General features: G+C 42.6%; 1 protein-coding gene across 1 annotated transcript in view; it reads left to right on the forward strand.

Annotated features, from left to right (window-relative positions):
• SGSM1 (small G protein signaling modulator 1) overlaps window positions 1-25,340 on the forward strand; it is a 106,193-nt gene extending 80,853 nt beyond the window's left edge. Inside the window, exons 16-25 of the mRNA XM_051973011.1 lie at window positions 1,765-1,893; window positions 3,260-3,442; window positions 4,333-4,404; window positions 5,106-5,693; window positions 10,060-10,184; window positions 11,840-11,922; window positions 14,062-14,171; window positions 15,321-15,417; window positions 16,092-16,259; window positions 17,233-25,340. Of these exons, the coding sequence (XP_051828971.1) occupies window positions 1,765-1,893; window positions 3,260-3,442; window positions 4,333-4,404; window positions 5,106-5,693; window positions 10,060-10,184; window positions 11,840-11,922; window positions 14,062-14,171; window positions 15,321-15,417; window positions 16,092-16,259; window positions 17,233-17,321 (1,644 nt within the window). The 3' untranslated portion in view covers window positions 17,322-25,340. The remainder of the gene's footprint in view (window positions 1-1,764; window positions 1,894-3,259; window positions 3,443-4,332; window positions 4,405-5,105; window positions 5,694-10,059; window positions 10,185-11,839; window positions 11,923-14,061; window positions 14,172-15,320; window positions 15,418-16,091; window positions 16,260-17,232) is intronic.
• Window positions 25,341-25,989: the final 649 nt, after the last annotated feature.

Here is a 25,989-nt window from a genome sequence, read left to right on the forward strand (position 1 = left end):
AAAATTACAGACCAATCTCTCTAATGAATATTGATACAAAAATTTTAAATAAAATATTAGCAAAGAGATTACAGCAACTTATCAGCAGGATAATACACTATGACCAAGTGGGATTTATACCAGGAATGCAGGACTGGTTCAATATCAGGAAAACTATTATCATATTGGACCATATCAATTGACAAAACCAATAGAAATGGCATGATAATCTCAATAGATGAAAAAAAAGCTTTTGACAAAATATGACACCCATTCCAATTAACAACACGAGAGAGCATAGGGATAAAGGGAGCTTTCCTTAAAATAATAAGCGGTATCTATCTAAAATCTACAGCAAGCTTTATTTGTAATGGAGAGAAGCTGGATACATTCCCAATAAGATCAGAGATGAAATAAGGATGCCCATTATCACCACTGTTGTTCAACATTGTATTAGAAATGTTGCATTAGCAGGAAGAAAAGAAAAAGAAATTAAAAGGGGTTTCTTTACTGTCTTTGATTAGATCTTAGTCATTCTGGCTGGGTAAGTCTCTGTCCAAGATTTCCCACACTTGTTGGTTTCTGAATGAAGAAGTCAAAAGAGGAAAAAACTTGGCCTAATTTAATAATTAGCAGTTAACATATAAAGAATAACAAATCCTCTCATTTAATTTTTGTTCTTCCCACTTCACCCCTAATTCAAAAAAGAGAAAAATATGTAACAAATATGTATAACCAAGCATATATTCCCACATTGGCCACATCTGAAAAATGTGTCTCATTCTGTAGCCTGAGTCTATCACCTCTCTGTCAGGAAGTAGGTCACATGCTTCTGACAGGGCTTCTGGAATCATGGTTGGTCATTGTATTGATCAGATCCCTTAAGTCTTTCAATTTGTCTTTATGGTGTTGTTGCTATAGAAATTGTTCTCCTGATTCTGCTCACTTCGCTCTGCACCAGTTCACAAAAATCTTCTCGGGTTTCTCTAGAATTGTCTATTTCATCAATTCTGATAGCGCAGTAGTGTTCCATCTCGTCCCCTTCCCATCCAATATCCTGTAGATTATTTGTACCGAGCCTTTTGATGTGATTTTTGTCCCTTTCCAGAACAAAGGACAAGAGTCATCCCATAACTTGTTCAGCCATTCCCCAATGGCTTTCTTTCCAGTTCTTGGCACCACATAAAAAGTTGCTATAAATATTCTTCTACATATAAATCTTTTTCTTCATTTTTTGGCTCTCTTTGGGATATTAAAGTAGTATCAATGAGTCAAAGGGCTCACAGACCCATTTAATGATTTTTTGATCACAGTTTGAAATGGTTTGGAACAATATCCTTTTATTTAAAAACTCCAATTATCATAGTGTTCGACCACAATTCCCAAGGATTGAATTCCTCTCTCGTAACAGAGAATTGGTGAGCCCAGGATGCTAATGGAGGCTGATATTTTTGACTGAGACAAACATGTGGATTAATTTTGATTTGCTATACATATACATTATAAGGATTGGTTTTTACATTTTTATTTGAGGGGATGGGATTTAGTGGGAAGGAAAACTATACGAAAAAAATTTTTTAAAGGTTCTTGAAGCATCTGTATCACTGTAAGGCTTTTAGTCCTGGTCTGGCAGCCAGGCCATCCTTGGGTCTTCTGGTGTTGATGTGAAAAATCACCGCTACTTAGAGCTGATCTATATGCTTTAGTGGCTGAGACACGAGTTTTCTTCCATAGTTTGGAGACTCTTCTCTCAATAGCTCCCAATGACTTTGTCTCCTCTTACAGAGTTACGAAGAACAGGAGCTTCTGCGACTGATCTACTTTGGGGGGATTCAGCATGAGATCCGCAAGGACGTGTGGCCTTTCCTGCTGGGCCATTACCAATTTGGGATGACAGAGGCTGAGAGGAAGGAGGTGGGTCGGTTTGGCCCGGTTTGTGATTTCCCTTTTGCAGATTAATAGACTGTTGGGCTCCCTGCAGCCCGTGCGAGGCAGAAAAAGCTGCCTCTTTGTGAAGCAGTAGGATTGAGAGTTTGGCACTGCAGGGTGTGTGGAAGAAGAGGCACAGAATTTGAGCTTAAACAATTACAGCAACAACAGCTCACATTTCTGAAACAACTTAAGGTTTGCAAACTGCTTTCCTCCCAAATATGCAACACAAATGTTATCTCATTTTTCCTGCCGGGTAGACTGAAACTCAAGAAATGAAATAATTTTTTCTCTGCCTTGAACAGCTTATTAGGACATAGGATTATGGATTTAGAAATGTAAGAGGTCTTAGAGGCCATCAAGTCCAATCCTCTTATTTTACAGATGAAGAAATCAAGGTACAGAAACTAGTTAAGTGACTTGCCCAAGATCACACAGTTAGCAGGTATTTGAAATGGGATTTGAATCCAGGACTTCCTGACTCCAAATTTGGTCCTCTGCTCACTGCATCATCTAGCTGTCCCCTCCAGGTTTCCTGACTCCAGTCCTCTCTCCCACTACAACAATTTATGTCTCTCTATGTTCATCAGTTCCCTAGATTCAAGATTAAAGTAAATCCTTGAGGTGAAGGAACCAAAGTGACACAGACTGATGATTATATATAATTGATAGATTGATAGGGCATTTGAGCCACATCTCGAAGGAAGCCAGAGTGCTCTTAGCATGGGATACAGCCAGGGCAAAGACATGGCAATGGGAGATGAGAAACGCTTCAGCTTGATTATAGAACAGCAGAACTGAGTATCCAAGGAGGTCCTCAAACTTCATTTTACCCAGTGCATCTCCTCTCAAAGACCTCATGGGACAAAGTGGGATTGAGACAGCAGCATTCTTTGGGGGAAAGAAATTGGATTTGCAGTTAGCGGCCCTGGATTTAAATCCTGGCACTGTGCATGTGACCTAAGTCACTTAACTTTTCTGAGCCTCGGTTTACAGTTCCTTTGTAAAATGAGGATTTGGGACTAGTTCATTTCTGATGTCTTTTTCCTATGGTTCTAGAACTTGCTGACAATTTAAAAACACAACAGCTAAGGACTGTACTCTCCCCTCCCCCAGAAGCTGAAAAGAATTTGGGGGAAAATAGATGGGGAATTATTGGATGTTTTAAAAAGCAGCCTTTGTACCAACATGGGGAGGAAGAGGCAGGAAACTGGTATTATCCAGAGCCAGACTGAAGTTGGGAACAGTCAGCAGATTCCTTGTCCGGTCTAAGGCTGGCCTCCTGGTTCACGTGAGGCGGCCACGTGGACTGAGGCTTTCTGGGCCCCGACTGTGTCTGTCTTGGCGACAGGTGGACGATCAGGTTCATGCTTGCTATGAGCAGACCATGGCCGAGTGGTTGGGCTGTGAGGCCATCGTCCGGCAGAGGGAGAAAGAGTCCCACGCGGCTGCTCTGGCCAAGTGCTCCTCGGGCGCGAGCCTGGACAGCCATCTTCAGAGGATGATGCATCGAGATTCCACTATCAGCAATGAGGTGACTGCTCTTGGGATCAGACTCCCACTCCTCGATCTGGGACAGGGGACCAGGCTGAGAGAGGTCAGATGTGAGTGGAGGGGCAGATGACAGCATTCACCAATCAGAGACTCTCATTGTGTCATGGAACCTCAGAGGCCATCAAATAGAAGCAAGACTTGCTTAGAAAGTATCCCCCAAAAGTGGCCATTCAGCCATTATTTAAAGCCCTTTGACAGCCCAATCTATTTTGGGACAACTCTGGTGGTCAAGAATTTCTTTACATGGAACCAATATTTGTTTGCACCTTTTTGTTGCTCCTTCAAACACCAGGAGTCATTTGTGATGTGTCCCTTTGGTCTTCTCCAGACAAAATGCCCCCAGTTCCATCAAGGGTTCCTTGTTCTCCATTCCCATCACTATCCTTTAGTCCTGGCTTTCCACAATGCTCCAGATGTAATCTGACCAGGATAGCAGATTAACCAGTCCTGTGTTCTGGGTGTTTCACCATTGGCAGGGCAGGGTGGAATGGACAAAGTTTTGAGCTTTTATTAATGTAGTCTCGGGTCTTTCTTCATATTAAGATTTGAATACTCTAGAACTTCTGATTTTGTTTCATACAAAGTATTTTAGAGATTGATTTTTTGGACCTATGTAGGACTTTACATTGCTCTCTGAACTGAGTTACTTCTGGCCGTGGTCCTGCTCTCTAGTGACGGCAGGCCAAGCACCACCAATCCCTGGAAACACCAGCCTTTCAGACCAAAAGCCTTTCAATCTAATGGCCCTGTCGGTGTGTTGGGAATTTGGCCGATTTTCTGGAGGGAGGGTGTTGAACCCAGATGAAGGGCATAAAGCTGCAGAAGATAATGAGAATCCTACTTAACCTCCCATTTTCCCCTTCCTTTTAGTCTTCTCAGAGCTGCAGTTCAGACAGACAAAATCACATCCGTCTGCAGAGTGACTCCAGCAATAGCACCCAGGTAGGTGATGATAATAAGGTGGGAAGTGCTCCAAGGCCCAGCTTCTTAAACTGTGGGATCCCATATGGGGTCTCACAACCGAATATGAGGGTCACTAAATTATGATTTATTATCAAGAAATACTTGATTTGTATACATGTTTTTAATACCTATATACCAGGCTCACGTAAAAATTTCTCAGGGAAAAAGGGCTCACAAGTGGAAAAAGCTTAAGAGTCTGAGGGACCTCTCAGCTTATGAGACTGCTCATTTTAGAGAGGCAGAAGATGTCACCTTGAGAAGGGAGTCTTCTGGTAATAAATTCACTAGGCAGCAGTTTTTCAATCAAAAAACATTATTTATTTTTTATGGAATAAAACAAACATTTTCATAACATAATAAAAAAATTGCATGTGAAACTGGATGTGTATAACTTTTCTATTCCCTATAAAATAAAGTTATCATATAGATCCCCCCTTTTTTCTTCCCTTTCCCCTACTAAGCGTTTATTTATTAAGTGCTTTAGAATGAAGTTTTGAACTCGCATCCAGCAGATAGGATTTTGGGGTGATAGATCTAGATAAGAAAACTTAGACTTAGAGATTTGACTTGACTAAGGTATTGCAGCTGGGTTAAATCCTGTCTTGCCACTTTGCTCATGCCATGTTTGTCTGGCCTGGGCCTAAACACTACGTCGAAACACTTTGTTTCTTTTTCTTCAGGTGTTTGAATCTGTGGATGAAACAGAGCAGGTGGAGGTAGACAGCAGGCAGGATGACATGAAGCAGGCTAAGGTCCCCAATGGGACAGTGGTCAATGGCACCTGCTCCCCCGATTCTGGCCACCCGTCTTCCCACAACTTCTCCTCGGGCCAGTCCGAGCACAGCCTCAGCACAGAAGACAGCGTCATGGAACCGCCCAAAAACACCCCACCCTTGGCGCGGTCTGATGGATCCAGTGCCCAGGATGGTCACGAGCTAGACACTGCCACCCAGCCTGGGGACAAGACCCTAAGAGAGGAGCTGGCCATCCAGGACAGCCTGGAAGGGGATTTACTCACTAACGAAAGCTTGGACGAGTTCATGTCCGTGCCTGGGAGCCTGGACGTGGCCCTCCCGGAGAAGGACCCCTCGGTGGTGGAAAGCTGGGTGGGCAGCGAGGCGGAGAAGCGGAGCCTTGTGGAGAGTGAAGATACCCTGTCCGAGGAGCCAGAAATGGAAAGTCTCTACCCCCAGCTGGAATCCCTGAATGTGGTGGATTCTACAAACACCGAGGCCTCCCCAGTGTCTTCGAGCGGAGTGACGTACTCTGTAAGTAGACAATAGCAGAATGTGGTGATTATTCCTTTCTACCCAGCAGGGAATCATACATATCGCAAGGCCGCCTTCAGCCCGACACTTTCATTTATTTTTTTAAATAATAGTTTTTATTTTCCAAACACGTGCAAAGATCTTTTGCAACATTCACCCTTGTGTTCAAATTGTTCTTTCTCCCCCCACTCTCCTCCCTAGACAACAAGTAATCCAATACAGGTTCTTCTCTATGCATTTCCACATTCATCATGCTGCAAAAGAAAAAAAAATGAGAAAGGAAACAAAAAGTGAGCAAATAACAACAAAAAAAGCGAAAATACTATGCTGTGATCCACATCCAGTCCCCATGGTCCTCTCTCTGGATGCAGACGGCTCTCTCCATCCCAAGTCTATTGGAGTTCCCCTGAATCACCTCATTATTGAAAAGAGCCACGACCATCAGATTTGGTCGTCACATAATCTTGTTCCATTTATATAGAGAAAGAAACTGAGACTTGGGAAATTAAGTAAATTTATTAAATCATCTATTCAGAGTTCTTAGAGACCTCAAAGGCCTCTGTCCCACCACTCTTAGTTTGGCAGAAGGAGAAACTGAGGCCCAGGAAGGTCATACTGGGTTTTAACCCAGACCCTCTGACCTGAAAATTCTCTTTCCAACCACTGGGCCACGCTGTTTCTAGGGACCTGTGAGCTTGGCTTTTAAAAAAACCAATAACTGTATTCTAATATAATTAGTTTCCTTTATAATCCTATGTATTTAATTTTAACCATTTAAAAACATAATTCTTAGCAGGGGTACCAGTGTACCAAAGGGCTCCATGATACAAAATAAGTTAAAAACTCCTGCTTAAGAGCTGGAAGCGTCCCTACGGGGCCTCTCTTTTAATTTGTTCATTTTACAGATAGGGAAACTGAGGCCCAGAGAAGTTAAATGACATATCCAGAATCACTCAGAGAGTTTTCTGGCACAGTGCTAGTATAGCATCTCGATTTCACATATAAAAATGATGTCAAAACAAAGGATGTGTAATGCTGTCTAAAAACATATAAGGCTAGTCTGTGTCCTTTTTTTTTCTTTCTTTCTTTTTTTTTTTTTTTGCACATAGTGTCTTTGAAGCTGTTTTTGTTTCTTAATTTGAACACATTAGCCTTAGGAATATGCCAGAGTCTGCCTCCCCTCACTGTTTGTCTTCCCTGGGTCATCTATATTTATGCTTCTCGGGGTGGTTGGAAGACATAAAGAGAGAAATTGAGGCTGATTGTAAAGGAAAAATCTCTAACAACTGGAGCTATCTGAGAGTGATACAAAAGCTACCTTAAAACCTATGAATTATCACCTTTCTCCCTCAATAAACTTCAGTGGCTCCCTATTACTGCTGGGATCAAATACGACCTCCCCAGTTTGGCATGTAAAGCTCCCTACATGGCCCCTTCCTATCTTCCCGGTCTTCTAACACATAAACCCCCTCCTATCTCTACCATCCAGACGCCCTCATCTATTCCCTAATAATCTCCAACCCTCATGCTTTGCATCAATAGTCCCCTGTACCTTTTCCCCAGCTCTCTCAGGTCCCTGTCTTCTATCAGGACTCACCTAATCCCAACTTTATGTTGGGGGTTCCTAGAACTTGTGCAGATCCCTTTAAAATGATCTTGTATCTCCTCTCTGTGTATCTCATATGCAACCAGAAGCAAAGTCACTGCCTGAAGTAGCTTACAACAATTACAACATGTATACAGATAACTGAATACAAAATATATACTAAATATATATATATGTATGTATATATACTGAGCTACCTAGCTTCTGATAGTTAATATATACTAAGTATATATTGTACTAATATATATATATACTAAGTATATATTATACTAATATATATAGTATATAATATAATATACTAATATATACTAACTAAATATTAACTATCAGAAGCTAGGTAGCTCAGTGGAAAGAGAACGGACCCCGGAGTTCAAATGAAGCCGTGTGACTCTGGACAAGCCATTTCACTTTCATGTGCTTCTGTAAAATGGGAATAATAGTATCATATATTTTAACATGTATAACACATATTGGATTACTTGCCATCTAGGGGAGGGGGTGAAGGAAGGCGGGGAAAGTTTGGAACACAAGCTATGCAAGGGTCAATATTGAAAAATTATCCGTACCCGTGTTTTGAAAATAAAAAGCTTTAATAATAATAAAAAGGAAATAATAATATCTATCTCCCAGAGTTGATAGAATGAGATGATATTTGTAAAATAAACTACTTACAAATATTGAAAAGATGATGACAAGTACCAGAAGTAAGGTTTCAGTGCACAGAAAATGGGGGATAAGCATGAATCACTGTAAAGAGATCTTATAAGCTCCATCCCTACTCTGGGTGTAGATCCATATAGTTTGGTACAAAGAGAAGGGGAGAATTTCCCTTCTGTTCCCATCACCTTCCTGGTGTTGAGCAAGACTTTGTTGGTCTTAACCGACTGAAGGAATGGGGCAACGTTCCAGGTAATCTCTGTGTCCCGATTACCGGCCTTCTGACTTTGGGCAAACCATTTCACTTCCGTTTCTTCATAACATATGGCAGAGGAGTAAATAAAACACTCCTTTCTTTTTTGAGATTCTGTAAATAATCACTCTTTTTAACCCTCGGATGTACATTTGGGCCAAAGATTCCCCAGTTTGCGTCCTGCAGCAGCTGCCGACAGCCAGGAGATGGCACTAGAAAGCCCCATTCTTGGCTTCCTGGAACCCCATTTATTCATAGAATCTGAGAATTTCAGATTTGGAAATGAGACCAGAATCCCCTATAGATGGTGTCCCCCAAAATGGTCATTCAGCCATGTTAATAACACTGTTAGTTAGAAATGAACCCAGTACTCCAAATGTGGCGTCAGGAGGAGCTGAATGGAATCCATTCTCAGATACTTAGCAGCTGGTGATTGAGCAAATTAATTGCTCCAAAATCACTGGTGATGGAGTTGACTTTCCAAGAATCCCCATCCACGTTCGCATCGCTCTAAGTGTTAGGGAATTTTTCCTGACTTCCAGATAAGATTCCACCTCTGGCAACATTCACTCGTTGCCCCTGGGTCTTGCCTTATGGGACCAAAGCAATAGTCAGTCGGCCTCCATTTAGTAAGCGGCTGGTAGGCTGCGCTGAGCCCTGGGGATGCAAACAAAGGCAAAAGGCAGTCTCTCTTATCTTCGCGAAACTTACATTCCCAACCTGTAGGATGAGTTTCATCCCTTTGCTATGTGACAGTAATTCAGTTATTTGACAACTGTTGTCACATCCATTAGATTGTAAACTCTGCGGCAAGAATTGGTTTTTGCTCTTTTTTGTATCCTCAGCACTTAGCACGGTGTCTGGCACTTAGTAGGTGTTTAATAAATGCTGATTGATTGGTATCCCTACTCAGTCTCCCTTCTCCAAGTTAATCACACCCAACCTCTTTAACCAGCCCTTACAGGATATAGACTCAAGGCCTTTCCTCGCCCATCTTCCCCTCACGTGAGCAGAATCTGGCTTATCAATGTCGTTGCTAAAGCACGTTGCTTAAAATGAATTCAGTGTTCCACAGGTGGAGGCAGGAGGACCTGAAGAGGATTCCTTCCTCAGACGCTCATTAGCTGTGTGATTCTGAGCAAGTTCATTAACTTTTTTGAACCTTCATTTCTCATCTGTATCAAATAATAAGTACGAATTACTTATTTGTTATGTTATGTGCCAGGCATAGGTGCCAGTGTAGGTACCAAGGATGAAATCATCCCTAATTGCCGTGAGCTCCCATCCTAATTAGTGGGGAAGGTTAACAGGACACAGATAAGCATAAACTGCTAATAAATACAAATATATAAAAATAGTTAAATACAAAATTTGGGAGCATCAGAAAAGGGTTCGTGCAGAAGATGGGCTGGATGGCTACCAAAGTCCCTTCTCGATCTAGAGCTATGATCCCTGTGGGCTGATCAGAACAGAGGATTTCTTTAAGGCTTTCAGTTTTGCGAAGCAGTTTACATATATTAATGTATTTGAGCCTCACATCAACTCTGAGAGGTAGGTGTGCTATTATTATCCCCATTTTACAGATGAGCAAACGAAGTCACAAATGGGTCATGTGACTTGCCTTGGATCACACAGCTGATAAGGACTTAAGGCAGGATTTGAACTCAGGCCCCTATTTTACAGATGAGGGAACTAAGGTTCTGAGACGACCATGGTACGTGGTAGTGAGCATCAGAGACAGAAATCCAGGGTTCCGAAGCCAGTATTCTTTTCCCACCTCTATGAGAGGTTACTAATGATTTGGTACTGGCCCTCCCTTCTCTCTCCCCTCCCCACCTTGCTTCCTCTAGCCAGAGCTGCTGGATATGTACACCGTGAACCTACATCGCATTGAGAAGGATGTGCAGAGGTGCGACCGCAATTACTGGTACTTCACCCCTGCCAACCTGGAGAAACTTCGCAACATCATGTGCAGGTCAGCTCTCTGCCTGGCAGGTTGGCAGGGAGGGTACGGGGAAGGGCTGAGGAAGAAATGTGGCTCACCTGGGATCTCACTGATTTCAGGGGGTAGCTACAGAGCCAGCCATGCAGGAATTTTGCTCTCTTCTTTAATCTCTCTCAATCTGTCTCTCTCTGTGTGTCTCAATCTCTCTCTTTGTTTCTCTGTTTCTGTTTCTGTCTCTATCTCTGTCTCTGTGTCTGAATGTCTCTGTCTCTGTCAATCTTGCCTTTCTGTCTCAATTTCTGTCTCTCTCTGTCTCAATCTATTATCTTCTCTGTCACTGTCTCTGTCTCCATCTTTCTCTTTTTCTCTCTGTTTTTGCCTCTATCTTTCTCTGTCTCTGATGTCTCTGTATGTGTTTGTGTGTCTATCTCTGTCTGGATCCATTTCTGTCTGTCTTTCTGTCTCTATCTCTATCTGCTCCTCTCTCTCTCTCTCTCTCTCTCTCTCTGTGTGTGTGTGTGTGTGTGTGTGTGTGTGTGTGTGTGTGTCTCAGTCTCTCTTTTTGTCTCTCTGCCTCTCTCTGTCTCTCACTCTTTCTCTGTGTGTGTGTCTCTGTCTGTCTGTCTGGGACTTTCTTCATGTTCTCTTCTCTTATGTTTCCATAAACATTTCCAAGAGGAAGTAATGAACAGAAGGAAGGCACTGGAATTCTCTTAATTTAGGATTTAGGAAGGCTTTCTGTAGAAGCTGGGATTTTAGTTGGGTCTTACAGGCAGAAAGAAAGACTAGCAGTCAGAATGGAGGAGGGAGAGCCTTTCTGGCACGGAGGCAGGCAGAGGTTTCCCAGAGCAGCTAGCCTGCCTTTTAGGCCTTTGCAAAAGCTGTTGTAGAGCTTTTGAAGATCAGAATCCCAAGGCAATCAGAAGACTTCAAAAAACAAAAGAGGCATTGACTTGATGGCATCCCAAGTTCCTTTCTGCTCTAAGTCCCTGATGCGGTCTTTCTAGGCTCTCCCCTCTCTGATTCCCCCGTTTAAAAACCTTCCAAAATAATATCTTTCAATAGTTTTATGTCTATTGATGGATCAGTTTTACATCAAATTCAACCCTTTCCAATGAGTCATCTCTTGTAGTCAATTAACTAACATTTATTAAAAATCTACAATTTTCCAGGCACTGGACTAAGATTGTAACAAAGGTTTAAAAAAGAAAGAAAAAGTCCAAAAAACACTAAGAAATGGTCAAATAAAGATACTAATAAATATTTAAATAATTTTATTAATATATAATTATTAATGAGTAATTAAACATACATAATTAAGTATTTAATGTTTAGTTTGTTGATTATATTAATAAATAATGAATATGCACAATTAAATAATTTTTCACATAGAAAATTTTATTCAGTACCAAACATTTTTAGAATTCTAAAATTATTAATTGGTCATCAGAACACAGTGAAACAAATGTCCCCTGTGCTCTCTTGACAAGCTTCTTGTCCCCCTGGAGTTCCCATTCCTATCTTGGGATCCCTTAGACTAGGTAAGGTACCTTCTCTAAAGTACCTTTTTATCTGCATCCTATGACCATTTGAGATTTAACATTCCTGAATTTAGCTAATCCTCTGATAGAACCGCAGCTTTTTTTCTTCCTGACATTGTGACCTCTCTCTTGTTTTCTTTTCAGTTACATCTGGCAACATATCGAGATTGGTTATGTGCAGGGCATGTGTGACCTCCTGGCCCCGTTGTTGGTCATACTGGATGATGGTGAGTGACTGGCAGGTTTCTGTGACTTCCATTTGGGTGGCGGGATGAGTCTGACAGTTTCATTCTTATTTTCCTGCAACCTGTGGACAATGAACTGCTCTGCGAGGAGCCATGTGAAGCTTAACAGCCTTCATCCAAAACAGGTCATACTACACTAACCTCATTTTCTTTCCATTTGCTTTTGTTTTGGGACCGGATTTCTAGATCAGTCTATTATGGTAGTGGATGAAATTTACCTTGGAGTTAGCAAGATATTTGGCAAAGTCTTTCATGCTGCTGTTACAGATATAGAAGATGGAAAGATATGAACTAGAAATAGGTAGCTGGATTCTCATTTGGTTGAATGGCTAACTCCAAAGAATCATCATTAAATATCTTGGTAGTGACTTGGAAAGAGGTCTCTATTGGAGTGCCTCAGGGATCTGTGGTTTTGTTGTCATTGTTCAGGTGTTTAGCCTTGGATAAAACTGGCATGGTGGGTAATCAGATGTGCAGGGATAGAAGGGATCATTGATATGCCTCATGAGAGCATCAAAAAAAAAAAAGTTGTCGGATTAAAATATTGAGTCAAATAAATGAAGGTGAAATTTAATAGGTATAAATGTTAAATTTTACACTCGTTCCAAAAATCATCTTCATAATTATGTATGAGAGGCATGGCTAACATATGGTTTGTTTGAAAAAAGATCTGAGGATGTTAGTAATCTACATAATCAGTGTGAGACAGCAGAATTCGATAGGAAGGAGGAAAGAGCTAATTCAGTTTGAGGCCGTGTGGCGAGAGGCCCAGCATCCACAGCCTGGGAGATGACCATCCCATCATTCTCTGCTCTGATTAGACATTCTCTGCAGTTCTGGGCATCATGGTCTAGGAGAAACATCGATAAATTGGAAATAACATCCTGAGAGTGAAGAGCTTTAGATTTTGTTCTGTGAGGATTAATTGAAAGACATGAGAGTGTTTAGTCTAGAGAAGAAAAAAAGAGGAAAATGTGAGAGCTCTCTTCAAATATCCGTGAAGAAATTAGCTGTGTTCTCCTTGGCTCCAGAGGCTAGTAAAGGAAGTTCTAGAAAGACCAGTTTAGTGTTGATGTAATGAAAAACTTGCTAATTGTGAGAGCTCTCTCCAGAGGAAATGTGCTGCCTCATAAGGTAGTGAGATCCCTGTCTTTGGAGGTTTCTAAGGAGAATCTGGAGGACTACCTGTAAGGAAAGTTGTCCCTTCCAGCCCAGAGATTCTGTGGTTTTAACTTTATCTCTTCCAAGGGATACAAGAAGATGACCCCCATCCTTAGAAGAACAGCTGATAGAGATTTAGCATCAAAGGGCCTGTCTTTCAAACAGCTTTCTATCCTAGCTTTGTGATCATGGACAGTTCTTTCCCTTTCCCCTGCCTCAGTTTCTCCCTTTGTAAAATGTGGGGGTTCTTGGGAGCAGCTAGGTGGCGCTATAATGGATAGAGCAGCAGCCCTAGACTCAGGAAAACCTGATTTCAAATCTGACTCCAAAAACTTAACTAGCTTGTGCTGGTCACTTAATCCCAATTGCCTTATTTAAAAAAAAAAAAAAAAAAAAACTAAACTGAAAAAAGAAAGTAGGAAGGTTCTGAGGATCAGAGATTTGGGCCTTGAAGGGACTTCTAAGATCATAAAGCCTGAACTCATCATTTTATGGAATAGGAAACTGAGATGTAGAAAGGGAAAATCACTTATACAAAGTTCCAGAGCAAATAAGTACTAGAGCTGGGATATGAAGGTCCATCCTCTGATTCCAAATTGCCTTCTTTTTTTCGCTATACTGGATGGGATAAGCATTTATTAAATTTGTCCAGGAACTCTGCCAAACGCTTTATAAATATCTCATTTGATCTTTACAACAGCCATTAGAGAGAGTTGTTATGATTATCCCCATTTTTATAGTTGAGGAAACTGAGGCAGACAGCGGTGAAGTGACCACTTGCTCAGGAGCACATAGCTAGTAAATGACTGGATTTGAACTCAAAGCTCTGTGCACTGTGGTGCCCCCAGCTGCTATACTGGATGAGCTGATCCCCTGAGATCTATCCCAGTTCTGACATCCCAGGTCTTCAGCAGTTCTAGGAGAATAGCTAATCTCGTCTTTTCTCTATTGCATCTCCAGAGGCCCTTGCTTTCAGTTGCTTCACAGAACTCATGAAAAGGATGAATCAAAACTTCCCCCATGGAGGTGCCATGGACACCCACTTTGCTAACATGCGTTCCCTCATCCAGGTAAGTCATGGCTATGTTTTTCCCCTGGTTTGATATGATTTTTCTTGTGCACCAAGATAATTGTATAAATATATATGCATATACTAGATTTAACATATATTTCTATCATGTTTACCATATATTGGATTACTTGCCATCCTGGGGAGGGGATGGAGAAAAGGGGGAAATTGGAATACAAGGTTTTACAAGGGTTAATGTTGAAAAATTATCCATGCATATGTTTTGAAAATAATAAGCTTTAATTTTTAAAAAAGAAAAAAAGAAGCGAATGAAAAAAAAAAGGAAAACAAAGCAAAAAAACAAAACAAAAACAAAAACAAAGTAGAGCTACAGGATGCTCCCAGTTGGTTAATGGCATTTACCCCAAACCCAATCTTCTTCCTCATGGTACCAGGCCACCTTCTTTTTTGTAAGCCAAAACCTAGTACCCAGTACAGAGCTAGCACAGACTAGGAATTCAATTGAATTCCTGACTTTGGGACCAACCACTTATCTACCATTGCAAGCTATCTCTCAACCACAAAATTAAAATAATAAAATCTCATGTTTCCGCACAAGGTGTTCAAGGTATCTTTCCCCCATAATACTCTTTGAGGTTAGCAGTCTAGAAATTATTATACCCATTTTACAGATGTGGATAATAAGTCTTAGAGAGGGAAAGGAATTTGCTCATAGTTTTTATTCTTTAATTTTTTTTTTTGGAGAAGACTCAGGGAAAAGATATGAGTTATCTTCATCTATTTCAAGAACTATTATGTGGAGGAGGGATTAGCCTTGTTCTGTTGTATTTCAAGGGTATCTTGACCCTTTTGAGGGTTTTCTTAGCAAAGGTACTGGAGAGGTTTGCCATTTCCTTCTCCAGCTCATTTTACAGATGAGGAAACTGAGGCAGACAAGGTGAAGCTGTTTGTCCAGGGTCACACAGCTAGTAAGTGTCTGAGGCTGGATTTGAATTCAGGTGTTCTTGACTCCATCTCATTCTGAATAATGTATGTTGTAGGGTTTTTTGAGCAAATATCCTTTTCCCTTTTTTCTTAATAATTCTAATCTTAAGATTTAGGGAAGCTGCCCAATGATGGGCTCATGAGGTCAGGAGGAGACCTTCCGGTCAGGTGCAGTGCTAATGTGACTCCTTCTTCTCTTGGACAGATTTTGGACTCTGAGCTTTTTGAGCTCATGCACCAGAATGGCGATTACACACATTTCTACTTCTGCTACCGTTGGTTCCTCCTGGATTTTAAGAGAGGTACAAGTCTTGCAAGGGCGTGGCTATTCATGCTATACTTGGAGGCAGAACCATCCAATGGTGGGAAGCCAGCCTCCAGTGGCAGGGAAGCAGCTCAAGAACAACCTGGGATGATAGATTCAGAGGCCCTTGGAAGCCATGGAGTCTTCCCTCTTCACTTTATAGAGGAGGAAACAGGCTTGATGGAGTTAAGTGGCTAATCCAAGATGACACAGTTTATAATAGCAAAACTAGGCTTGAAATCTAGGACCTCTGACCAATTCCAATTTTTTTTCTCCTACACAATAATTCCCTGAGAAGGGATCAAAGCATGAGTTATAAAGAATACCAGCTATTTCTATAATATCTTAAAGTTTTCCAAAACATTTTATATAATAATATCTACCCCATTTGAGCCTTTCAAGAACCTAGGAAAATAGATATTTTTATTTTCATTTTTATAGCTGGGAAACTGAAGTATGAGTGACTTGACATGGAGAGATCTGGGTGTCCCAGGAACTTGACGTTGTTGATGGCCAATGGCCATCAGTGATGCTGGTAGTCACCCATTGAATATGAATGATTAACCATGGATTGAGCTGAGTTTTCCTTGCACGAGTGATGGTGGGGCAGTTCTGAACAGAGGGTCTGCTGTCTCGGACCCTTCCTGAAGCTGTGCTTTGGTGTTTCCATAGAACTAGTTTACGATGACGTCTTCTCCGTCTGGGAAACCATTTGGGCTGCGAAACACGTCTCTTCTTCCCACTATGTCCTGTTCATCGCCCTGGCCTTGGTGGAGGTCTACCGAGACATCATCTTGGAAAATAATATGGATTTCACAGACATCATCAAGTTCTTTAATGGTAACACGATGGCTGGGTCGTGCTAGGGAAGTGAGTGCTGGGGGAGAAGGGAAGGAGGGGAACTGTGGGTATCCAAAAAGAAAATGACACCTTTGATTAAGAAAGATTGCTTAGGGCTGATTTCATAGTGAAAGAAGGAAGGTTTGTCAGAGTGAATTCTGTTCATTTTACATGCCATGATTTCCAAAAATGGAGTGACAGGATGACCATGGCATACCCAGGGTGATCTGACTCAGTGGCCCAGACTCTGGCCACCACGGAATCTTGGAGCTGGAAGGGACTTTAGTTCTTCCAGTATGATCCCAGATAAGAAAAGACTTGGGAAGTGGGAGAACTGAGTTCAAATCCAGCTTGGAGACTGAAAAGATAGGTCACTGAACTCCTGTGTTTCTCAGTTTCTCCCTCAGTAAAGTAAGGAATTAGTCTTGGTAGAATCCTAGACTCAGAGAGTTTCAGGATTGAAAAGTATTTTAGAATAGCTGCTGTCACAAAATAGGCCAAAAAAAAAAAAAAGCTTTTTGCTTTGTTGCCTCGTATCTTGAAAGCCATCTAATCTAGAGAGATTTTTCTATAAAATCACTGACAGACTCTGATTATGGGGATTATGGGGAAAACTTACCAGCCCTCTAGGCAGCCCATTTACCTCTGGGAATGCTTAACTGTTTTGGAAACGGGAATCTTGAATCATTCTTTTTTTAAGACCCCTCCCAGCTCTGACATCCCCTATTCTAAAGCCCTTCCCAGCTCTGACATTTCTTGTTCTAAAACTCCCAGCCCTCACCTCCCCTGTTCCCAGTTCCCCTCCAGACAGAAGATCCCATAATTCCATGATGATTTCAATACAAATGACCTCCCACTCTTGCAGCCTGACTTCTCTTCCAACCCTCCGGCCCCTCGTTTGGAGCCGGCGGCCCTCCTGGATCCAGAGCCTCACGTTCCACTCACTTCCCTTTTCTCCCCTCCCTCTTCTCAGAGATGGCCGAGAGACACAACACCAAGCAGATCCTGAAGCTCGCCCGAGACCTGGTCTACAAGGTACAGACGCTGATCGAGAACAAGTAGAGGGCGGGCGACGGTGGCGACGTCCCTTGGAGGTTGCCGGTCGAGGCTCTGGCTCCGTCTCCTTCCATTTGGCGCTGCCCACAGCCTCCCGAAAGCCTCCGGGGCCTGGCCGAGATCGCGGGCTGTGCCGGCAAGAGGAAGCGTCTCCTGTTTGCGGCAGGCAGGCGAGGGCTTTGTTCCTTCATTAGAACTTTGTGCTTCTGTGTTCTACCAAAGATCTCCAAGTTAGAATCAGCATCCTTTGGGGGAGGAAGGGGGTGAGTGGAGAAGGGAAATGTTCCTCCTTTGCCTCCTTGCTATTCCTCTGTTCCCTTAAGATCTACTTTCCGTGGTCCAAGTAAACCTGCCATTCAGTAGCAATGGAGCCATCTTGGGGGAGGGCCTTGACCCATGCCTTTAGTGGAGAGGTTGACCTGGCTGCCCGGCAAAGCCCCTTGTCCTCGGTGAGCCCCGGGCAGGAGATGAAGGACCACAGATGCCATAAGAAAGGAATCCAAGTCTCTTCCACCTTCTTGCACCCACTGCCCAGCCCGGCTCAGACAAGGAGAAACAGCCCAGCTTCCTTCTGATGCTTAGGTCTCTGTTCCATGCTGCTCCCTCCTTCCTTTTCCCAAGGAGGACACTTTTCTTTCCCAAAGGGGAAGCGTCTCTTTCCATAAATCAGGACCACCCGTGGGTCTGAATCCCAGCACACTAAGCTTTCTTCTTGAGAGCTCTCCTGGGGACTAAGCTAAGGCTTCCTCGTGGAGAACTCCAGAAGGATGAACATCGGAGAGTCCTTCCTCCATGTCCCCTCCCGCCTTTTTTTTAAGCTCAGGTAGAAGGACGCCAAAAATCAGTCCTATTTGGAAGCATGAATTTTGAATTTGTCATTTGCTGACTGTGAGAACAGACAGTCTGGCTGGGTGGAGCCAGAAGGGGCTCGGGTTGAGTGTCTCCCTGAGAGAAGGTCCATCCGTGTTAGGATGAGTGACATCCAAGGCTTCTTCCTCTTGTCTCAGCCAGCTGGGCTAGCCTCATCCACAGTGGGTTTTCTCCTCACTCCTTCCTTTCTGTGAGCTGATTTCTCCAATGTCCTCATTCTGATCAAGGACCACGAATCAGAGAAGGGCAGCCTTTGGAGAGTGAAGTTCCTTCCCACTTTCTCTCTTCCCAGAAAACCATCCCGCCCTTTGTGGTTCACTCTGCCCTGGCCATCGACCTGCCTAAAACCTCTCCCGCCAAATTCATAAAGAGCATTAAACTGGTTCTAGACAAACAGAACAAAAACCATACAAACCATGGGCTACAGCTGAGTGGGGGGATTAGGGCTTAGAATTGAGTTCAAATCCTGTCGCAGACACTTCTTACCTGTGTATCTTGGTCACGTGGACCTCAGTTTCCTACTCAGTGCCAGGTTGGACCAGAAACCTAGGAGGTCCCTTCCACCCTAAAGCTATTCAGAACTATTCAGCACGTATGCACCGTCCTCATATTGGAGATGAGAGAAACATCGGTGGGAGCTGTACCTCTAAGTTTCCAGAGTTATAAAGTTCTCCCCTTCATAATTCTGGGAGACAACTGCCTAAATTCTCTTCTTCCCAATTTATAGATGAGGAAACTGAGACTCAGAAGCAAAGTGACTAACTCAGGGTCACACAGCTCTAGAGTGTCAGAGCTGGGATTTAAAGCCGGGTCTTCTGGCTTTATTATAGAGTTTTAGATCTGGCACTGCTAGGTCACTGTCCTTTGTGTTTCTTTTTCATTGATTCCCTATTCTTTTTCCAGGTGAATTTTGTTATTATTTTTTCTAGCTCTGTAAAATAATCTTTTGGCCATTTGATTGATATGGCACTGAATAAGTGGACTAATTTAAGTAAAATTGTCATATTTATTATATTAGCTCAACTTACCTATGAACAATTGATATTTTTCCAATTGTTTAGATCTGACTTTATTTCAACAGATATATCTTAAGCACTTTGTGTGCACTCGATCCTAGGGACATGAAACCAAAAATAGTCCCTGGTTTCGGGGAGCTTCTATTCTCCATCTAATTGCACCTAGTATTCTCAAGGCATCATCCATTCCCTGTGGGAGGAGAAGGCTCTCTTGCTATGTGCCCCACATCATCCTCTCTCTCCCCTCTGTCAGAACTGGGTCTTTTCTCTTAACTTAATCTTAGGAAGAGCCTATTTGGCAAACCATAAGAAAACTTGGGCTTCTCTATCCTTAGAACCATCTGTATACAGCTTTCAGAGTCGATCATTAACCATCTGAATTCTGAGTACTTACCACTGATCTCAGGACAGAAAGTAGCACCTTCTCTCCAGTTTGGGATCACCACCCTGGTCTCCTGTCACCCTTTCCAGACATTCAGGAACAAAATTTGTTAGACAAACACATAAGAAGGCCCTTCTGAGAATTAAAAAAAAATCCAAATCTTCCCAAGGCTTTTGGACAGAGCACTGAGAAACCCTGGACCAAGCTTCTTCCCTGTGCTCTGATGGTTTTCCAGAAAATGTCCGGAGGCCATTTCGTGGTTGTGTTTTGGAATACCTGGGATTTAGCCAATTTCTTGTACATCTCCTGCATCCATGTATAACCGAATTCAAGCAAGTAAGAGTTACTTGGCAGAGGGGACTGAAGCTTTTCAGTGTTACATACGTTATCTTGTAAGTGTTTATCAGAGACTTGTCTCTCTTTTCACAGCTACACACAGATGAGAGACAGGGAGGTACAGTTCCATACAAATCAGTGAGCATTTATTAAGCCCCTATTGTGTGCCTATAACTGAGAAAACAAAACAAAACACAGTCTGTGCCTTGAAAGCATCTATAGTCCACTGGAGGCACTTACATTCTGTAGGACAAAGGGCATATGTTGCTAGATTTGGAATCAGGACTCTTCTTAGTGGTATTAATTCTGGCAAGTCACTTGGTCTCTTTCAGATTTCGCTACTAAATTAGAGAGAGGTTTCAATCTGCTGAGGGTAGAAATCCTCCATTGACAAAATCCCAGGTCCTTGCTGTACTGATATCTATGTAGAGACAAATGTAGAGAAGTGTAAAAAGGGAATCAAGCTATCATTCTCATTTTTATTTATTTCTTTATTTGGGGGAAAAACTTTTTGCTTCTGAAATGTATGTAGCTCATGCTTTCCTTCCCTCCCAGTAGTATATCTGGATGTGATCTTCTTCTCATGTCTATGCTTCTGTTACTCCCACAAAAAAAAATTAAGGGCAGAGAAAGTATCCTTGATCCCTGCCTCCTTTTTTTTTTTCTGTGTAGATAGATATCCACTGGTCTAAATTATGGATTGAATTAGGCTATGGAGCTGAACACAGCCCTGAGCTGAAGTTTCAATGTGTACATAATATACATATATATATACACAAATGTATAGGTATATAACATATAGAGATATATTAGGTAATTTTGACTTATTTATTGCCTAACCTACCTCATGGAGGAGGGTGAGGATGGGCATTTTTCAATTTTGGAATGTTTAAAACAGCCTTGGGGCCAGTTACTTGCCTGTTCTGTCAGGCAAGTGAAATAGAATGTTTTTGTGTTTGTTTTTCCTACTAGTATCTACCCTCTCTCTGGGAGATGATTTATGTGAGCTGGTCAATTTTCAAGTCCTTATTTATAAGACTGGCTTAAAATGTATGAAGTGTCCTGTGCATTGTCTATCTAGTCCCTGCTTTGGCTCAACTCGGGTTTTAAAATTCCCAAGGGCAAAGACAGTTTTCTGTAGAAAATATCTGTCTCCAAGAGGCTTCCAAAAATGGGCATCAAAGTTGCTCATTGACACCCGCCAACTGGGCTCTGACCAAGGGTAGCAGCAGATTCTGCCCACAGTGAAATGCCACATCGGAGATAGACTACAGTTTTCATGTCAGAGAGAAAATGTCCACCACCTCTCTCTGAATTGAACAGTGTATTGAAACTGACAGATTTTTAAATAAGTGCTTTTCCAAAGTCTTACATTTTCACTGGCCCTATTATCTCCCACGGACTATATAACTCACCCCAAACTACTTGAATGGATTGGGGGGAATGGTGCCATCATAGGTGAACCCTTAATGGGGCACTATCTGAGTAGTCAGAATGAATTATTAAGTTGGACCAGAACCACAAGTCCAGCAGCTGTCAGATTATATACACATATTCCAATTCGAGAATCCCAGCCTGTGAAATCATCCAGAGGTGACTTTTGAACCCTGTTTAGAGAATTTCTGCCTTACGGGAAAGAGTCATCTGACCGATGGACCTTTTTTGAAGACTAAGAAGAAAGGTCCTTCATGGGGTCACAGAGATAATACCCACAGGAATTTTCCCAGAGGGCCATCCCTTTACCTTTTCACATTCCTTAGTGTGTGTGTTGATCATTTAAGAGTAAGGAAACATTTACCCCTCCCAAACTGGGGTTGACAGCTGAATCTCTTCCTTTTGCAGCTCTTACCTGTCACTAGTAGTTAAGTACTTTCCCTGGCTCCACTAATTGCCCAAAACAGGCACAAAACCAACAGTGGGACCAGGGTTGACTTTATATAATGAATTTCCATTAGAAACTATATTTTTTAAAATACAGAAATGGTCGGGTATCTGCTTACATCTAAGTGACAAGGGTATTGAGCTTTTAGATGGTGGGAAGTATGTCCTACTTGCACCATTCTAAAGAATTGGTTTATAAGTACAAAATACTTAGGAAGTCATGAAGCAACAATGGGCGGTCATAGGGGTTCTGTATTTTTGATCCGGGGCAGCTAGGTAGCCGAGCTTGATGTCAGGAAGATCCGAGTTTAAATGTAGCCTCAGACGCTTCTTAGCTGTGTGACCCTGGCCAAGTCACTTAACCCTTTTTGCCTCAGTTTCCTCATTTGTAAAATGAGCTAGAGAAGCGACCACTCTAGTTTTTGCCAAAAAAAAAAACCAGATGGGGTCATAGAGAGTCAAACATGACCGAAATAACGCAACAATCACGACAATTGCATTTTTGGTTTTAGTGACATGTTTTTGTTCGGTCCTTCTGGTGGTTACCAAAGGAAGTCTGTGAGATGGAAGATGCTCCTGAAGTCCCATCCACCAGCCTCATCGTTCCATGTTCCAACAGCCCGTTTCCCCCAAATCATTCTTCCAGAATCTTTATTCTTATATTACAAGAGCCCTGTCCTATTATCATTCCGGTATCCCAACGGTCCCATCGTTTTACCATAGTTCAGCCAGCTTCACGACCCCCTCAGCCTTAGTTCAGTGTGCCCTGGCTCGTTGCCATGCACTAGAACTGCCCTTTGATGCTTGCAGACCCACGTTTGGGCTCGCCCTCGTGGGGAGCGGGGCGCCCACATACCTGTTGAACTCGCACAAATGCCTAATCTAATGCACTACTGCTCTCCTTGTTCTCAATGATATATTTTTACAAACAACACAAGTCTAGGTTAATATTCTTGCTTTTTGTAAAGGACTTCTTACACAACGGGAGTCATTTGAACCTTGTGTAATTGTGGACGAAGGACTGGCCACACCTTCTTAAAACATTCCTGACCCTGAGTTTTGGAGTATGTGGTCTTTGTGCCCAAAATATGTGTGTGTATGTGTGTGTGTGTTTGTATGTGTGTATGTTCCAGGTGTCTTTGCCTTTTGTAGTGCTGAGACTGAACAGAATGTTTTTGTGGAAGATTTCATGTGGATTGGACTTATTCCACTTAAGACCAAGATGGCGGCACAGAGTGATACTCTCGCATGATTTCCCTTCTCTTCCCTGGGCCTTTTCCTCTGTCGGCCAATCGGGTAAGACTGTGGCTGTTTCTTTACGTGGTCATGAAGATGGCCCTAAAAGGGTCAGAAACATGGCTGAGTGGGTTGGGAAGAAAGTTTGTTCCACCATTAAGCATTCTACTTACTCCCCACCCATCCCCACATTTCTGAGTGGGTGCAAAGTATTTCACAGCTTCTCTTTTCATCTTGCCCCTTCCCTTTCTCTTTCTTTTCTTCCTCCCTCTCATTGGAGACCAATATGGAGGAGAGGAGGCAACATAGTAAAAAGAATAACCATATCTGGTGTCAGAGAACTCTTGAGTTTGAACCACGGCTTTACTATTAGCATGAGACCTCCAGGAAGTCGCTTAAATGTTCTGTGTCTCAGCTTCCTCCGCTGTAAAATAAAATTGTTGGTCTAGGTGATCTCTAAGGTCCTTAATGTTGTAATTTATCCCTATGGCAGCTCCCCTGCTGCTCAAGATAATAGGAAAGAACATACCCATTCTGGTTCACTACCCCCCTTCTCTCCCCGACCTGAATTTACTAAATGTCCGAGAGAATTGGAGTCAGAAAGATTTGAATTCAAGGTCCGCTTTGACACGCTCTAGCTGTGTGATCTTGGGCAAGTCACTTAAGCTCTTGCTGACCTAGGCCACTGTCTAAGACTGTAAGTTGTAATACTCTGCATCAGTCCAGAGAATTTTCTTATCGAGAAATTGCTGCACCAGAGAAATCCTGGAAATCGAACTCCTCTCTCCCCCAACAAAAATGAAATGTTCCTGCCCCCAAAAGCTTGGTTCTAAAGGAAACACAAGTGGGATTGGAGGAAAGGGGCTCCTACACATCACAGGGGATGAACCAGAATCTTTCCCATATTTTTTTCTCCCCTCTCCCTCATACCTCCAGTGTTTTTCCTTTCCTTGTGGGTATTTTCCTAGCCCAGACTTTATTGGCATTTCATCCTTAACCCCCTTTTCTCCCTTAAAACATCTTATATTTCCTCCCTTGATCATTTTATATTTTGCTCTGGGACTTTGAAGAAGTGACTGGGCTTGGAAATAGAAATCAAATCACATCGCCATTGGATTTAGTGCTACAAAGCTTAAAGGTTGCCTAGGCCCAGTGCCTTAATTTACTGAAGCAGAAAGGGGGCCTTTAAGCCATGTGGCTAGTAAGTAGAAGAGGCAGGATTTGAACCCTGCTCCTCTGACTCAGATGATGCTCTTTCTTCTGGTTAAGGCTCAAAAGGGGGATCATCCTGTGTGCACTCACAAAATCCCCAAAGTTCCTTTACTTAAAGCAGTCACTTGAAAGACTTATTGGGATGGAAGGGTGAGCATCTCATTTGTGGATTCTCCTGGAAACGAGACCCAAATTCCCGGTGTGTGAAGAAGAAAATGGGTTGGGGTGATGGGAAGGCAAGACCCTGAATTATTTCCCTGGGGGACCCCAAGCTACAACCTCTGGGATCTTAGGGCATTAAGATGAGGAGTTAATAATCTGAACGCATGTACACAATAGCACAATTCAATTATCTTTGAAGTGCCGACTATCAATCAGGATTTTACCTGCTGCCATTAACACCAGCAAAGTGAGGTGACAGGTCCAAGCTGCAGAAAACCACCCTGAGACTTCCCTTCTTGGGGACACTATTTCACTAATTGGGGGGGACCTCTCCAGCTGCTACGATCACAGAACCCGGAAATGTTCTGTAACCATTCCCCTGTTCCGGAGTGAATCGGAAGGACCCTTCCTACTCTCCGGCCGGAGCCCCGATCCTCCCGAGACCAAATCGTCTGCTAAGAGGATGTTCATTCACCTGGTAGGAGAGGGTCCCCCATCCCACGCCCCTAAACTCAAAGGTCTCTGGTTCACTAGTCCCAGGGAAGGATAAGAACGGGCTCCATTTCTTAGAAGCCGTGGTCTTTTAGAAATAAATAATGCATACGTGACTTGGCTCCGAGATTCAGTCTCCAGGGTGATGTTGGGCCGCCGCGTCTCTAGCTTGGATGCTGTCCTGGTCTGGGGGGAGCCCTTCTGTGTGAGATCGGTTGATGTCGTGGCTTGTATGGTATCGTGTATCCGTGTCACCAATCTATGAGCACATGTGATCTCCACGTGGTGGTTTAAACTATTTTATAGGGGCTTTGGCCCTACTTTTTTTTTTTTTATTGTAAATTGTTCTTTACTGTTGTTTCAAAAACAAAACAGTTGCAAACTCTGGTCCCCGTGCTCTCTGTGTTTTCAGAACAATAAAATCGTTATTGGTTGGTCTCTCTGGTTCTGTTTTTGGATGGGGGGGGTATTTGCAGTAGGAGATTATTATTAATGATAATAATGATGATTTATAAACTCTTTCCGGTGTCATAGAGAGAGCTAGCCGCAGGGACAGGAGGACCTGGATCCTAGTCACCTCTAACACATACTGACTGTGAGATATCGGGTGGAACTTTGATCCAGTGGAAAAGAAGGTGTGGCTCTGAAGTAGGAAAGTTTCCTCACCTTTTTCCTCCCTTTTACCAGTAAAATCACAAACCAAATCCTCAGCCATGTTCTTAAGATACTCTACAGATGTTATCCTCACAACAATGCGAGGTGGTTAGCTGTTATTGTCTCTGTTTTACAGAGAGGGAAACTGAGGCTTAGAGATGTAACGGGACTTCTACAAAGGGTTTGAGGAGGTATTTGAACTCAAGTTCTCTTGGCCCCGGGTTCAATGCTCTCCATCAGCATAATTAGTCACTTTCTGTATATATACCAGACACTGCTGGGTGGTGAGAATACAAAAATGAAGTCATCTGGGGCCTGTCCTACTTACAGTGTGATATGAGCCGGGCTCTGTTCTAGGCCCTGGGATACAGATCCAAATGAAGGTTCTGCCCTCAGGGAACTTACATTCTAATAGAATAAAAGGGAGGGGAGA

Source organism: Antechinus flavipes, chromosome 1 (genome assembly GCF_016432865.1).
Source record: "Antechinus flavipes isolate AdamAnt ecotype Samford, QLD, Australia chromosome 1, AdamAnt_v2, whole genome shotgun sequence".
In the NCBI taxonomy this organism is placed as follows: domain Eukaryota; kingdom Metazoa; phylum Chordata; class Mammalia; order Dasyuromorphia; family Dasyuridae; genus Antechinus; species Antechinus flavipes.